The sequence below is a fragment of the Anarhichas minor genome, unplaced genomic scaffold (genome assembly GCF_050575085.1).
Source record: "Anarhichas minor isolate MPS153535 unplaced genomic scaffold, ASM5057508v1 ptg000018l, whole genome shotgun sequence".
Lineage (NCBI taxonomy): Eukaryota > Metazoa > Chordata > Actinopteri > Perciformes > Anarhichadidae > Anarhichas > Anarhichas minor.
Genome location: NW_027466464.1, coordinates 12,349,273 through 12,364,329, shown reverse-complemented (window position 1 = coordinate 12,364,329; position 15,057 = coordinate 12,349,273). Strand labels below are relative to the sequence as shown.

At 41.3% G+C, this 15,057-nt stretch overlaps 1 protein-coding gene across 1 annotated transcript in view; it reads left to right on the top strand.

Moving 5' to 3' along the window:
- LOC142952624 (inactive dipeptidyl peptidase 10-like) overlaps window positions 1–12,197 on the top strand; it is a 28,879-nt gene extending 16,682 nt beyond the window's left edge. Inside the window, exons 5-27 of the mRNA XM_076094459.1 lie at window positions 164–238; window positions 1,901–1,953; window positions 2,043–2,124; window positions 2,894–3,014; window positions 3,816–3,970; window positions 4,320–4,417; window positions 4,535–4,658; window positions 4,749–4,787; window positions 4,937–5,044; window positions 5,131–5,222; window positions 5,848–5,895; window positions 5,978–6,096; window positions 6,270–6,317; window positions 6,940–7,038; window positions 7,129–7,198; window positions 7,967–8,095; window positions 8,172–8,237; window positions 8,357–8,411; window positions 9,153–9,252; window positions 9,732–9,790; window positions 11,505–11,577; window positions 11,769–11,842; window positions 12,066–12,197. Coding sequence (XP_075950574.1) covers window positions 164–238; window positions 1,901–1,953; window positions 2,043–2,124; window positions 2,894–3,014; window positions 3,816–3,970; window positions 4,320–4,417; window positions 4,535–4,658; window positions 4,749–4,787; window positions 4,937–5,044; window positions 5,131–5,222; window positions 5,848–5,895; window positions 5,978–6,096; window positions 6,270–6,317; window positions 6,940–7,038; window positions 7,129–7,198; window positions 7,967–8,095; window positions 8,172–8,237; window positions 8,357–8,411; window positions 9,153–9,252; window positions 9,732–9,790; window positions 11,505–11,577; window positions 11,769–11,842; window positions 12,066–12,197 — 2,019 coding nt within the window. The remainder of the gene's footprint in view (window positions 1–163; window positions 239–1,900; window positions 1,954–2,042; window positions 2,125–2,893; window positions 3,015–3,815; window positions 3,971–4,319; window positions 4,418–4,534; window positions 4,659–4,748; window positions 4,788–4,936; window positions 5,045–5,130; window positions 5,223–5,847; window positions 5,896–5,977; window positions 6,097–6,269; window positions 6,318–6,939; window positions 7,039–7,128; window positions 7,199–7,966; window positions 8,096–8,171; window positions 8,238–8,356; window positions 8,412–9,152; window positions 9,253–9,731; window positions 9,791–11,504; window positions 11,578–11,768; window positions 11,843–12,065) is intronic.
- The last annotated feature ends 2,860 nt before the right edge of the window (window positions 12,198–15,057 follow it).

The following is a 15,057-nucleotide window of genomic DNA, read 5'->3' as shown; positions in this document are numbered from 1 at the left end:
GGACTTTTTAAAAAGTATTATTGCACCATTTATGCATTTATGAGTGCAAGAACCAATATTTGTATGAATGTGGTCCATAAACATCATCAAGGGGTTAAACCATCTAAAACAAGAAGTGTTCAGTCCTCAGTGGTTCAGCTGAATCATTTTTCTTCTTTGTTAGGTGGCCTTCAAAGTGGTAAAGTACTCGCTCTCTGCAGATCTGAAGTATGCACTCTTCGCTTACGATGTCAAACAGGTGAGTTCCAAATTGAAATGCATCCTTGAATCACAATCAACAACTCTGCATGAACCCTGTGAGCTCTGCAGTAGAGACGCCACATTTTATTTTTGCTCATTGTGAAGCATCTTCAGAGTATCTTCTTTACAACCTCAGCAAAAAGGTTATGTAAGTCAGTGAAGCATCAGAATTAATCAAAGTATTAGAAAATACAAAAATCTGACATCTACTAAATAAACACACAAAACTTATCGATCCAAAAGTGATTTGACCTTCTCTCTTGAGATGCAGATCGAGGCGCTTTAGTTTTCTTCGGTCAGTTGCAACACGGTGACGATGTGAAAGAGAAGCCTCAGCTTTCTGCTGCAAAACCAGTAAATAATTCAAAATGTATCATGCAAACAACAATCTGTTAAAAATCACAAAAGCTTTGTTGTTTTGATTAGTGACCACGCACGCTGTGATTGGAGTTGTGTCCTTTTCACTTTTTCTTTATTTCCTGGCAGGCTGTAATTTACATAATACCTCCACACAGCACCCAAGGGAGCTGTCACTCACTGATTAGCATGCACAAACTAACCCGCCCACTCAAGCGTATTGTGCTCTCTTGTTGTCTGAAGAGCACTTTGCTGCTCTGTTTCTTAAAATTGGAATTGAGTTGAATTAAAAAAGTCGGAGTCGGAGGCTGGACCGAGCGCGCTCCAACAGTCGGGAGAAACCGGCGTGGGTTCACGAGTTGTGTTTCTGTTTTGTTGTGCGGTTTCTGTGTGTTAACACTCGGTCATCCACAGAGAGGCTTTCTTCTCTCCTCACAGTCGAGGTCTCTCTCATTGATTTTTACATTTGTTTGCGAACAGAAGTATCCAGGCTGAGGTTTAGAAAGCAGAGGAGCGCGTCTGTGTCCTGCAGTATTCTCTGTAATATCAAAACCACGTCTTCTCTGTTCATAGACGCGTCGTTCTTCTGCCTCATTGTCTGCCCATCTCATTCCTCTCCTGCATAGCGAGGCTTAATTGATTGCATTCCAGGTTTATTAGTTGCCAGGGCAACGTGAAATCCCCTTGAGGTGCGATTAACACAACCTGCTGAGATGTTCAGCGGCTCGCAATTGAATTTCTTAATTCCGTGCTCTGTTATGGGTGAAGGGAACTCGGCTGTGACGAAGAGTAGTTGAAAGAAAAGACGTTTTGGGGATTTTTTGGGCGCCAAAAACCAGATTTTTAAAATCAAAGTGGACTTCCTCAAGTTTCTATACATGTATTAAATTGTGGAAATGTGTATAAAATTATACACAACACATGTTTTCATTTGATGTAATGCAGTCTAAATATTTCATTCTTTCAAGCAGAGCAGGAACAAAATAGTTGCATATTTTTCAGTCTCAAAGCGTCTTCTGGGGAAATAAAGAAGCAGCGCTGGATGTTTATCTGCTTCAGTGCAGGCTTAGAGTCATTGTCCATTGGAGGAATAAACCCTCTTTACGTGAAAATGTACCCAAGTTATGTATCAACTGAATAAAGTCATGTTTTATAATAAAGAATGATCCGTTTCTTTCTTATCTTAGTTCTTAGCCGCTCCAGTGACTTTGTTTCCTCTTCTTGATGTCTTCTGCTATATTTCTCCTTGTTTTCTTGAGATATGATTGTTTGCATTACGTGATGAGCTGAACTGTCGTTGCAGATGTACAGATATTCGTACACGGCGTCGTACATCGTTTACAACATCTACACCAGGTGAGCAGATGGTGTTCTCTCCCTGATTCAGAAGCAGATGGTGGTTGTTACTGTATTTTAATATGTGTGTGTGTGTGTGTGTGTGACAGGGAGGTCTGGGAGCTAAACCCTCCGGAGGTTCACAACGCGGTGCTCCAACATGCAGCTTGGGGAAGACAAGGACAACAGCTGGTACGATCCATTCTTTCTATTGCTTCTCCATCTTTCTTTAATTACTACTTATTTAAACCCAAACCATGATCTTTTCTTAAACTTAACCAAGTCCTCTTTTGCCTAAATCTTACCAAGAGGTTTTGTTTTCAATGACATTCTATTACTTCTAGATCTAGAGCATTAATAAACTTACAGTAAATCTCAAAAGATTGCATCCTTTTTTTTTTTGCATTAGTTTTTAAATGAGCTGTTTTTCAGAAAATGGAGCTTTGTAATTTCTGTGCTTTATTAGCAGATAAGTCTAACGGGCTGTTCGTGTATCATGTTGTGTTTCTGTGTTTGGGCTGCAGCTGTAGAGGCTGTCTGCTTCTGATTAAGTCTCTTCCTGTAAGTCATGTGTTGCACTTTTCCTTCTGCTAATACAGGATACCTTTTATGACACATGTTTTATTTGATGCCACCAGCCTTTGTGTGGTGCATCTTTATGCAGCAGTGCGGCAGAGCGGAGTTGCTCCAGGTAAAGTTTTCCAACTCAAAATGGCTGCTGAGTGACTAATGCATATTCAGAGCAGAGCTGGGGAAAATAAATAACTCCTCCGGATATTGGCGAACCTGCAAGCTGATCCTGTTTGTACTTGCAAATGCAAATATTAAAACGCTGATGGAAGAGAAAGAACAAACACGCACGTTTTGCTGCGCGGTGAGATAAAATCAGCAGCTTTAATATGGAAAAAAAGAGGAAATCAAAAAGTAATCAATACCTCCATTATCTCCTCTTTCTCTTCAGGTCTACATCTTTGAGAATAACATCTACTACCAGTCAGATGTGAAGAGTAACTCTCTGAGAATCACCTCCTCTGGGATGGAGGGAGTCATCTTCAACGGACTGGCTGACTGGTTGTACGAAGGTGTGTGTGTGTGTGTGTGTGTGTGTGTGTGTGTGTGTGTGTATTTGTGGGTTTAACAACTAAGAATTGGGGTTTTCCAGGCAGATTATTTGACTCAATACCTGAAAATTTGACTGATTTTAAGCATAAATGGATTTACCGTTTTCATAGTCGTCAGTGTTGGAATGCAACTAATTACATTTACTCTAGTACTGTACTTAAGTACACTTTAACTTAAGTATTTCTATTTCATCTGACTGAATACTTCACATTAAATACTATTGTACTCGGGAGCGTTTTACTGCGGGTCAGGCTTTGTGTGTTTAGTGGTTGAGGATGTACTCTTGAGAGTACACTGTGCCTCCTCTGTGTAAAACGTTTGACAGATTTGTCTTTTGCTTTAAAAGAAATGCGGACGAGACAAAACTCTGCAGAATGGCAATTTAAAATCAGCAACAAGTCTCTGCGATGCATTAAGTCGCTGTGCAAACAAACTCAGTAGTGCTGATGGTCTTTGCACAAACAGACGGGGGAACGTTGTAGAATACTTTCTGTCTGCTGCGTTTGTGTTTTCTCCTTTTTTGATTTGCATTTACTTTAGACTGCAACCATTTGGCTTTTTGTGTCCTACAAAGAAGCATTTGACCAGTTTCCTATAACGTCCTACAAGAAAAGCAAAATAAAACTGTCAAACACAACTACAGGTGCAGAAAACCAGCACATCTGTAATAATAAAATAAAAACCCATTATTCGTTTTAGCGCCTCTGAGCTCTATGGAGTCAGAAAAGACAAACAAATGTTGATTGTTGCTGTATTTTCAGAGGAGATTCTGCGTTGTCACTTGGCTCACTGGTGGTCGCCTGACGGAGAGCGACTGGCTTTCCTCACCATCAACGACTCCCTGGTTCCCAACATGCTCCTGCCCCAGTTCACCGGCAACGCCTACCCCAGAGGACTGCAGTACCCATATCCTATGGTCAGTCTGCTGCAGGGGATTGTGGGAAATAAAGTCCATACATCATGTGTGAAGTTAGAGAGAAATACACAACATTTTACAGTTCCCCTTCTAAATTTAAATAAAATAAGGAATACATTTATAAATGTAATTATATTTTACGTGTAAAATGAAGTGCCACTGCTTTAATTAATAAGACAAAAACTAATATATGCTCTGTGACAGAGCAAAATCCTTTTACTGTGCTCAGTAGATTTAAGATTTTATAACAAAATAACATCTGCAGCAACTTTTGAGCCGCTTCATTCTTTTACTCACTGATCTCCACACGTGTAATAACAACTTGTCCGTCTTTGTTTGACACCTTCAGGCCGGTCAGAAAAACCCTTCCGTCAAGTTGTCGGTGGTCAACCTGTTCGGAGCGACACACACTCAAGAACTGCAGCCTCCTGATCAGCTCAGGCTCAGGTGACCCACACACACACACACACACACACACACACACACACACACACACACACACACTCACAGCAGTGATGCACACAAAGGCACAGAGTGACTGTCCTCTCTTTGTCTCCTGTGCAGGGATTTCTACGTCACCATGGTCAAGTGGATCAGTAATACTCACCTGGCAGTGCGGTGGATCAACCGGCCCCAGAATGCATCACTGCTGACGGTGTGTGACGCCACCATCGGAGTCTGCCTGCAGGTTGGTGTTGCTGACAACAACAACAACAACTTCTCACGATCATATCCGTCATATAATAAAGTGAATTTCATTTTCTTCTGTTTAATTCAGAGACATGGGGACTCTTCAGCGACGTGGCTCTCCATGCAGGTAAACCTCATTTCTCATATCCCACAACAATAAGGTGCCGACTTAATACACTGTATTATCCTCACAGCAATATGTGTGGCATTATAGAGGGCCGAGTACAGCGGGAAGCATTCGTGCATAAAGTGTGTCACCTCTGTTTGTCTCCGCAGAGACAGGAGCCGCTGTTCTCCAAGGACAGGAGCAGGTTTTTTCTCTCTCTGCCCGTGAAACAAGGAGGTCAGGGAGACTTCCACCACGTCACCATGTTCTCCAAAAAGGTAACGGCAGAAAATACAAGTCCCGTTCTGCATGTTAAAGTCTTCCAAAGGATGGGTGGTGTATTTCCTCCCGTTTCCGATTTCAGTTACGAAGTGACCAGGACGAAGTTCGACACTTGACGTCAGGAGACTGGGAGGTGACAAAGATCTTAGCTTACGATGAAAACAACCAGATCATGTAAGTTTGAATTCTCACTTAAAATACAGACAAAACAGCTTCCTCTGCCTGAATTTTAACAGTTTCAGTTTGATTTTCTCTAAAATGTTGTCCAGCTGTCTAAATGTTGTTCCTGTACATTAATCTGGGTCCCTTTCAATTATTATTTTGCATTTACAGCAATTATTTGCTTCTATTTGGCCCTGAGTTCCATCTTTTGGCTGCCCATATGAACCGGTTGTTGATCCGCAGGCTCGGTACTCTCAGGAAATAACTCAATACTGTGTCTTCTGTGGTTATAATATTGTGTCCCCACCAATGAAAGAGGAAAACACTTTAGTGAGAAGCTACATTTTTATCCTGATAAAAGAAAGAAACCTTTGTTTGTGATTCTCCAGCTGAGTCTTTGTGCAGCTTTTCTGTCCGTTTCTCCCCCAGTAAAATACGACCACTACTACAAAGTGAGCTGGATTCTGCAGAGGGAGGACATGTTTTAAAGCACACTTTAAGAGCCGCAGGGTTCATGACTGCATGAGTCTGTTTCTGGTTGGTCAGCCACGATACACAGTGACTCGTGGAGGCTCACCGTGTGAAGTGGATCTCTGACCTCGTCCTACTTTAGCTGCTCTGCTTTCCGTCCACACAGATACTTTCTGAGCACGGAGGACGGTGCACAACAAAGACATGTATACAGGTAAAATACCTTTTGTTCATCGTTTCTCTGTGACGTCTCTCTGTTGAATGTGATGCACATTGTTGTCTCTGTGCTCCGACAGTGTGTCCACTCTCGGCCTGTTCCCACGACGCTGCCTCACCTGTGGACTGAAGGAGGACTGTTCGTTCTTTGACGCTGACGTCAACCCCAATGCACAGCACGCCGTCCTGCACTGCAAAGGTCAGACAGACTCAAAGAATTAAATGTAATAGCATGAACGTTTAGAAAAATGCCCAAATAAGTCCGAAATGTAGATTTAGATAGCAAATGTCCAAAACAGGAAGTAGATTTATCAGCATCTCCTAACAACAACAACAACAACAACAATGAATATTGTATTTCTTTCATCACAGGGCCTGGAGTTCCAGCTGTGCTGCTCCTAAGTTTGGACGATGTGGACTGTAAGTTGTTTTTATTCTCCTTTTTAAAATTGAATCAGTTTGTGTTCATGTGATGCATGTTTGGGCGAGCAGATGTGCTTTTTCTCTGAAATGGAAACTAGTTTGTAGCAATTAAGCATCATCACGTTATGTTTAGGAAAACACCAGCAGCTGTTGGATTTGACTTCCTGCCAAACTGCACCGGCAATTTGTCCATTTATACGATTTTTCGTATCACATTTGAAATATTCTTCAATATTCATCTCCACAATTGTGCAGTCGATACTCGTGTGCGCGCTTACAAAAAATCATTTTGAAAAGATGTAAAAGTGCTGATTCATATCTAGTTCTTCAGATAATGAGAAGTATGTTCTTGTGGAGAGAAACCCTGCCTTCTGTGTGGATTAGTGGTTATAAAATAAAGATGGAGTCGTGCTCTTCCGCTGCTGCAGCCTCTGGATGAAGCGCTGAATATTTCATGTGAACTGTTGTCTATATTGTCTTCATAAATATATATATACATGAATATATGAGAGGTTTTAGGCTTTTTCTATATTTAGAAAAGTGCTACTTCACATGCTGATGCATTTTAGTTTACTTTAGCAGATTCATATATTTAATGCTTTTACATTTATCTTCACAGCGTATTTCATCTTAGAGAACAACCTCCCTCTGCGGTCGGCGCTGGAGACTAAAAAGAGGATTCAGACGGAAATCCGGATGATCACTAATGATGATTTTGGTAGAAAATGATCTGCACTAATGGATGAATGTGTCTGCTTCTGTCTGATCCGTCTGTCCTTCAGCTAATGTCTCCGTGTCGTCCTCACAGAGCTGCCTCTGAAGCTGCTCTATCCTGCCGGCTTCTCTGAGTCCTACCTCTACGGCCTTCTCCTTATTGTGTGAGCCATAACGCTTTATTACATTTACATCTTTCCACCATTTACATTTACTGCCGCACTGTGAGCTTCAGAGGACTCTTCACTTCTCTTCACCTGCAGGCTGGACAGTTAAAACACGATTTACACATCAGCAGCAGATATAAATGAACATGATGATGAGAAAATGTAAATGTAGCGACAATTTTAATGTCCTATAATCCTTTTTGGATGCAGAGTAGGTTCAATAAATATCAGTCTCCAAGTTGTTGGTGGATCAAGTACTACGATCCTTCACTTAAGTAAAAGTACCAATAAAACGAGGTAAAAATACTACTTCAGTACAGAAGCACAATCAGCAAAATGCACATTACATTATTAGACTGTTAACGCTGATGCATCCATTTTAATGTTGTAGCTGCTCGAGGTGGAGCTCGTTGTAACTACTTTATATCAGTTAGCTCGTTTAGTGTTGTGGTTCTCAACCTGGGGGTCGGGCCCCTCCGAAGGGACACAAGATGAATCTGAGGAGTCGTGAGATGATTAAGAAAAAGTTCTGCTGCAGAAATTTCTGGTGTTCATTTTGTGACGCGATCACACGAAACCATCGTCACTGTCGCAGTATGAAACTACGACGAGGGGCAGAAGCCACACTCCAAAAGCGTTTAGTTTTAATGCATTAAATAAATGTAGTGGAGTAAAGAAGTACAATATATAAAAAACGATTTAAACAAGACTGGTTTTGTAAATGTCAATAAAACAATGTGTTCATTTTTGTGCCCATCCTCACAGCGTTAGTTCTCCGGGCGAGCAGGCGGTGACGGAGGAGTTCAGGCTGGACTGGGACTCGGTGCTGGTGGGGTCAGAGCAGGTCATCGTGGCGCAACTGGACGGCAGAGGGTCAGGCTTCAGTGGTCAAAGGTACTGAACATCCACGTGGATGCTCAACATGTACCAGTAGTTTATATCTCTGATCCTCTTCTTTGTCACTTCTCAGGGTTTTACAGCAGGTCTATCGGAGGCTCGGCACAGTGGACGCAGAGGACCAGATAGCAGCTCTGGAGTAAGTAACGCAGTCTGTCCCGTCTGGATGCATAAAGTCACCTTGTGGTCGGTTTGCACTATGTTAAGGTGCTCTTCTAATACCTGTTAAGTTAAAAGGTTTTCCTCTGTGTGCCTCAGATACCTGGCAAAGCTGCCGTTCATCGATGGCGCTCGTGTGGGAGTTTACGGAGAGGTTCGTCTGTTTCTCCCTGAGGGATGAATCTGTCTCTAACTGTTTGAAAACGTCATTAAAAGGATAAGTTATAAGCTTGAAATGAAAGATTACTTATGGTAAAACATGTGTACATTAATGCAGATATTTCACATCATCACTAGCATCCTCGTTCATGAAACGTGCAGAAATCTCAAAATATCCAGAATCCTTATATAATCTGTTGAATTATTTTGATTTAATCTTCAATAATGGACGATGATAGCGACAATGCAATCCTCCAGTCCACATTTCCAGCTTAATATATTCAGGTTTCTTCCAAAGAACTGGCACCTTTTTCTTAATAAAATAAGTGCATTCAGCTGAGACAGGAGGTGCTAAAACCAATTTCTAGAAATGCTTGATATGTTGATAAAGATCCGTATTCAATTTGTTAAATAATTACACTCGCTGTGAGACGAATATGCAGGAACTCGGAAACTGAACACGCCTGCATAAGAAATATTGTCGGTGTAATGTCTTTAAATCTCTTAGAAGAGCGGCTCCCAATTTTCTGGGGGGCTAGAAATGAGGTCATATTTACTTGCGAGGGTTGTTTTACTTGGATGATGTGCAGAGGCCTGAGTGGGTAAAATAGTTAAGTAAAAATGAACATAACTGTGTGCACTATTCAGTTTATTTTCTGCTTTACCATCATCTGAATCGGAGCATATTTTAATACATCCAGGTGTCAAAAAGAGCTTGTTTTCCGTTCTTCAACAGGACTACGGCGGCTTCCTCACTCTGACGATGCTGAAGTCGACTGAGAAGCTGATCGGATGTGCAGCAGCTCAGGCTCCCGTCACCGACTGGTCCATTTACGGTGAGCAAATTTAAATCGCATATCTCTTCTTCTTTGATACACACTGCAGGGACGTGGAGATGTGAATTACTTCTGCTGCTGCAGCGCCGACGTCTTTATCCCACGTGGTGTATTGTCTGGGTAATGTGACTTTAATTATCCTTTGCTTCTGCTTTCGGGAATTCAGGCTTATTGAGTTTTTAGGATGAAAAGCTTTCTTCATTCGACCGAGTATTAGAGCTACTGTACAGCTGAAGAGAGATACTGCTGTATGTGATTATAGTTTCATAGACTGAAATGTGTTTAACAGAGGCTGGATCCTGCACGCTCCAAACGCACACCTTCTGTCATGTGACATGCACGATCTCTTCTAAAGACTGATTCTGTTTTATTGAAGTTGTAAAGCTGTGATGAGATTAATCACAGCTCCCATATTTGTTTTTCTTCCGTTAAGTTCACATCTTTCTAAAAACAACATACTGCAACCTTTTGTTTTCCAGCGTCTGAGTTTTCGGAGCGATACCTCGGATCACCATCAACTGAGGAGAACGCCTACCAAGTGAGCTGCTTTTACCCATCATGCATCTGTTGCTGGGCTTGTTTTTTTTTATATTTTATGTTAAAAATCGTATCTTTTCCTGCAGCCAGATGCATAAATTTGAAAAAAGAGGTTGTTGAGGCAGCAATAAATCCTCTAATCTGACACATCAGCAAACCAACAAAACACAACTGAAAAATCAACCAAATATATTGGTTTGTGAATCAAATCTGACGTGGACTTGTCTGCTCTGTTGCACCGAAAAACATTATGAACAGATCTCCTCCACAATCGTGGAAGTTGAATGATGTCTGTGAATTTAGCGCTATGACTGATTCATTTGTACTCGCCATGCATGTAAAATACAGTTATTTATGCAGGAAATAAGCAAAAAGTAAATTTGTTAAAGTCAGATTTGTCTCCTTTTAAGCTGTAAATCTTCTTGAGACCCCTCAGGTTTATTTGTGACCTTTTGTTCCACTGCTTTAGAGAAATTAGTTATAAATCAATTTCACTTCCAGACTTTAACGGAGCCAGAAGTGAAAGGTTACTAATTACAATGTTACAACTAAAATACACTTTACTCAAAATACAATTTCAAATTCCTTCCTTTTTATTCCACAATATCTCTTCTTTTTTTATGGCGAGGCAAAGGTCACAGCTCTCTAAATGAAAACGCGCTCTGCTTTGGTTCACTTCACAAACAAGACAGTTAAAAAATAAAGAACATGTGGCCACAAGCATCTCAGGGTTCAGATCGTGTCCTTTTGCAGCACCGAGGGAAAAACACACAAATGTGAAAAATGCCAGAGGTGTTGGCTAAAACAAAATCACACAATTGTCCTCTACGTGAAGGTTGCAGTCAGTCTTTTTCCTCCTAAGTGGGTTGCGTTATAACTGGGGCGGCTATTTTTGTGACTCTCTCAGCAGGGGGGGTGGGGGGGTGGTCTGCTTTTAAATCTTCCAAAGAGGAAGAAATGTGGCACAATCTGATCAGACAATAATCAGCGGGACATCGTCGTTCATCCTCCGAGAATAAAAGAGAAGCAGACGGGTTATTAAATGTCCGCTTGTTGATGTGCAGCCGCTGACTGGCGGCAGAGAATCATCCCTCGTTTGAATCCCAACCGGGGAAAGAAAGTGAATGATGAGGTTGAGATATCCTCTAATATAACAGCTACCGTCCACGCTCCCCTGAGCAATAAAATTCAATCTGGCTTCTTGTTGCAGAGAGGGGAAAAAAATAATACAAGACCCGCCAGTCTCTCTGCAAATGTGAGCATGGAATGTACAATTACTAGTTCGACTGCTCCACTAGAAAGGCCAAGACATCCCTCCATGACCTTTCAAAGGCCAATTTTCTGTTGTTCATTATCACAACAGGAAGTACTTGATTACAATTTACTTTGAGCGTTTCCATTTTATGCTACTTTATACTTCTACTCCCCTACATTTCACAGCTGTAGCCGATTAACAGTTTAACATTTTAGGAAGCGTCCGTGTTTGTGCAATAAATATGAGGATCCAGCCAGTTAGCTTAGCTTAGCATAAAGAATGGAAACGGGGGGGAACGGCTAGCCTGGCTCTGACAACAAGAGACTTTGAGTGGTATCAATCTTATTTAACTCTTAGCGAGAAAGAGAATATTTCCCGAAATGTAAAACCATCCCGGTGAGATTTTAACATGTGATGACATTATGAAATGCAATGTATTGATAAAGAATGTGTCTTCCAGGCATCCAAAGTCCTGACCAACATGAAAGGCCTGCAGGGAGGAACTCTGTTTCTGGCTCACGGCACAGCGGACGGTACGGACGCCTCCCTTCTCTCACTGACTGTACTGTGTGTTATTAAAGGTCCACTGCAGGTTGTGTCCTTTTTGAAACGAGCCTCTCTACATGATGCAGAGCTTTGAAACTGGATGGATGAGAGCCAGAGCTTTTGTATCCAGTAAATTAACCCCGTTGACACTTATTTGCATGTTTGTTTTTGTCCGCAGCAAACGTTCACTTTCAGCACTCTGCAGAGCTCATCAAACACTTGATAAAGATCGGAGCCAACTATACTATGCAGGTAAGCACTGAAAGAGGACACAACAACTTGTGTCCAGTAATGTCTGTAACACTGTTTCAATACTCATCATATATGTAGAAGCTGTGCAATCCTGAATCACAATTAAAAACGTTCTGTTCCAAACTACATAGGAAAAACGTGTATTGTTACACTGAAAATATCCCTTTAACGTGCGCTCTTTGAGTTTTGGATGACTTTGTTTGTTTTCACATCTTTGGGACAGATCTACCCAGACGAGGGACACTTCCTGTCAACGAATAGCCGGATTCAGCTGACTCAGTCCCTACTTGGTTATTTTACAGGATGTCTGATGGACACGTCATTACTCGACCAACACAAACGCGACGACGAGTGAGAGGCAACGTGGTTATTATTGCTGGACCTTGTGTGTTATGAGTGTATGTGCCCCTGGTAGACTTGAGTGTGCGTGTTTTATACCTGTAGCACAACGTGTGATGGACAAAACAAGCTTCTCCTCAACATATCGGACATGCTTTCTATCGCCTCAGTAGAATACAGCGCCTGCAGTCAGCAAGTATCATGATATAGAGGTCAGTACCTGAAATATTGCATCTCTTTCACTGAGCAGAGAAAATGTTACATTTCTGTTTAAAATGCTACAAAATGTGTGGGATGTTTGGTGGAGGAGGTGGTCAAATGTGTCCTTTTGAAGCCAACACACTCTCTAAAGCATAACTTATGAAATTAGCACAAATTCTGGCCTCAGAAACCGAGACTTTCTAACCAGTTTGTCAGTAAAGTGTTGGCAGCTTAGCTGTTTTACAAATCTGGTTACAGATTTTGTGACGTCATTAAGCTTTTAATTAGACCGCAATAGTGCTAAACGTATGTATTTATTACATGAGATTTGTTATTTCTATTAGTTTACCATTTCACATCACCTTTTCTTTTTTTTTTTAAAGATTTAGCTTAAAGGGGCGATGAGTGACATGTCGTCCCGCAGCACAAAGAAGCCGCTTCCTATCTGCAGTAGCTCCGTGAGATGCTGAATGCTCACACAGTTTATTGCAGTTGTTCCATGATGTACTGTGTAACCTTATCACAAAGAGTTTGCATTGAATTTCGGCTGTAATGTAGCCGTGTCTCGTGCAAATGTCAGTTCATTTTTTAGTAGTTGCAGGGTGCGCTTTTTTAAAATTATTATATACTTTCTACTGGTTGCCAAAATGGTTTTAAACCACTTAATGTTCCTTTTTAAATGCGTTCTGGATGAACTATATAAAGTGTTATTTCTCTAATGCATTTCCAGCTGCTTAAGGCGTCATAAGTGTTGCATAACAAGCGCGCGCTCGTCACTGATTATGTACAGAGAATGACTGTCGGGCCATTAATCGCAGTGATGAATGTCCTCGCTGGTGTTGAGCCAACATGTGTGTGCGTGTGTGTGTGTGTGTGTGTGTGTGTGTAACGGTGAAGAAACCTGCTGTCTGTGCTTTGTAACATTTGACGCCATAGAGTCCAATTTAAGGAAACGTTGTGTGAAGTCATTGTTATTGTTTTGATCTGGGTTTCTACTTTGACTTTTATTTATTTATTTCTGGGTGGGGGGGGTCAGTTGGTGAGGGTTGAATAGAAAAAAAGCTTATTGTATTTTTTTTGCTGTTTTTAATATTAAACAATGAATGAGACGTGTTTGAGTTTTAATTTGTGTGTCTTGCAGAGGAGGAGGAAGTATTCGGATCCTTTACTGTAGTATAAGTAGTAATACCTCACTCTAAAAATACACTTTGAGCCCCTGAGCCCAGTAGTCCAGTACAGTAAACGCTGCACTGATGCAGGTGTACAGGGTGTTGCTGTTGTCCCTTGTTTGCTGCAGCACCCAACTGTGCACCATCCGTCCTGACCCTGGTCATGGTCACACGTTGATATCAGCACCTTTTAATTTCCTTTTGTCACGAGTAGCCGTGGCTGTGTTTGTGTAGCAGCATGCAGTCCTGTCAGCAGTCTGAAAGCGCCTCATTCTTTTTAAACCCGTACACTGAAGAAAACGTCATGAAATAGGAAACAAAAACCATTTATCTTTCCCTCTGTCCTCGACCTTTTTAAATCCCATGTCCACGCTGCTTAGACTCTGCTCAGATTCAGCCTTAATTACCTCAACGCAATTACAGAGCCAATATGAAGGCCTCATCCTCTGAGGAAAGGAACAAGTCCAGCAGCAAACTTCAGAAACTGAGTTAAGATCTGAGCAAGGAAATAAGCCTGTGTCTGGTGGACCGGCACAGACCGTCTCTACAGGATGTTTTCTACTGTAGCAGAAGAGAAATCTGCATTAGTCAGCACTACGGAAATAGGTTTTAACGGCTTATTTAACCAGAAGAACGCAGAAAAACGGCACAGAAAATACATAAATAAGAGCATTGATTAGCCAGGGTTGTCCATTTGGTGTTTCTGAATATTGTGCACGTGATCTACCTCAGTGCTGAACTGGTGGCCTTGAGATTCCTCACTTGTCCTCTGCTCTTGAGCTTTGTCTGAGGCTACACTGCCATCTGGTGGTGAAACACCCACAGCTCACCCACAAAGTACTAAAACAGAATACTCCAGCACGAGTCCTGCATTCAAAGCGTGCCTTAAGTTAAAGCACATCAGTAAGAGTTGAAGTAGTCTTTGTGCAGTCAACAGGTCCACGAGTTTATTTAGCCGAAGGAGGATTTTCTCAACACTTCATGCTTTAGCTCAAACATTCAGCATTCAGGGTTTTCACTGGACGGTAGAAGTATGAATGAAATGCACACTTACTGTTTGATCAATTTCAGGATGGAAGATATTTCTGACAGGAACCAGTGAAAATATCAGTTTGTGTGCATCTAGATCTTGATTTAATTGCTTTATTTAAAATGTAGCTAGAAAACATGAAAAGCCACTAGTTTAAATATGAACATCCAGATGTTTCTCTAAATCATTCTGCGTGGACGTGGAGGTTTGACCTTTAACATTGATATTTCCATATTTGATGATCGCCCGTTGAACTCAATTTAAAACATCTGTCCAAGACTTCAGTCATGAAGTCCTCCAACATTTTTAAAGTGCAACCGATTTAACTGCAAGTTTCCAACTCAAAGAATTAGTTGATCTTAAGTCTGTTGAGGTTTAATCTTTTATTGCATTGGTTTCAGCCTCTGAGGATTTCACCAGTCATCTTTACATCATCGGAAATGTTTATTGAACGAAATGACATCGAAATCAACAGG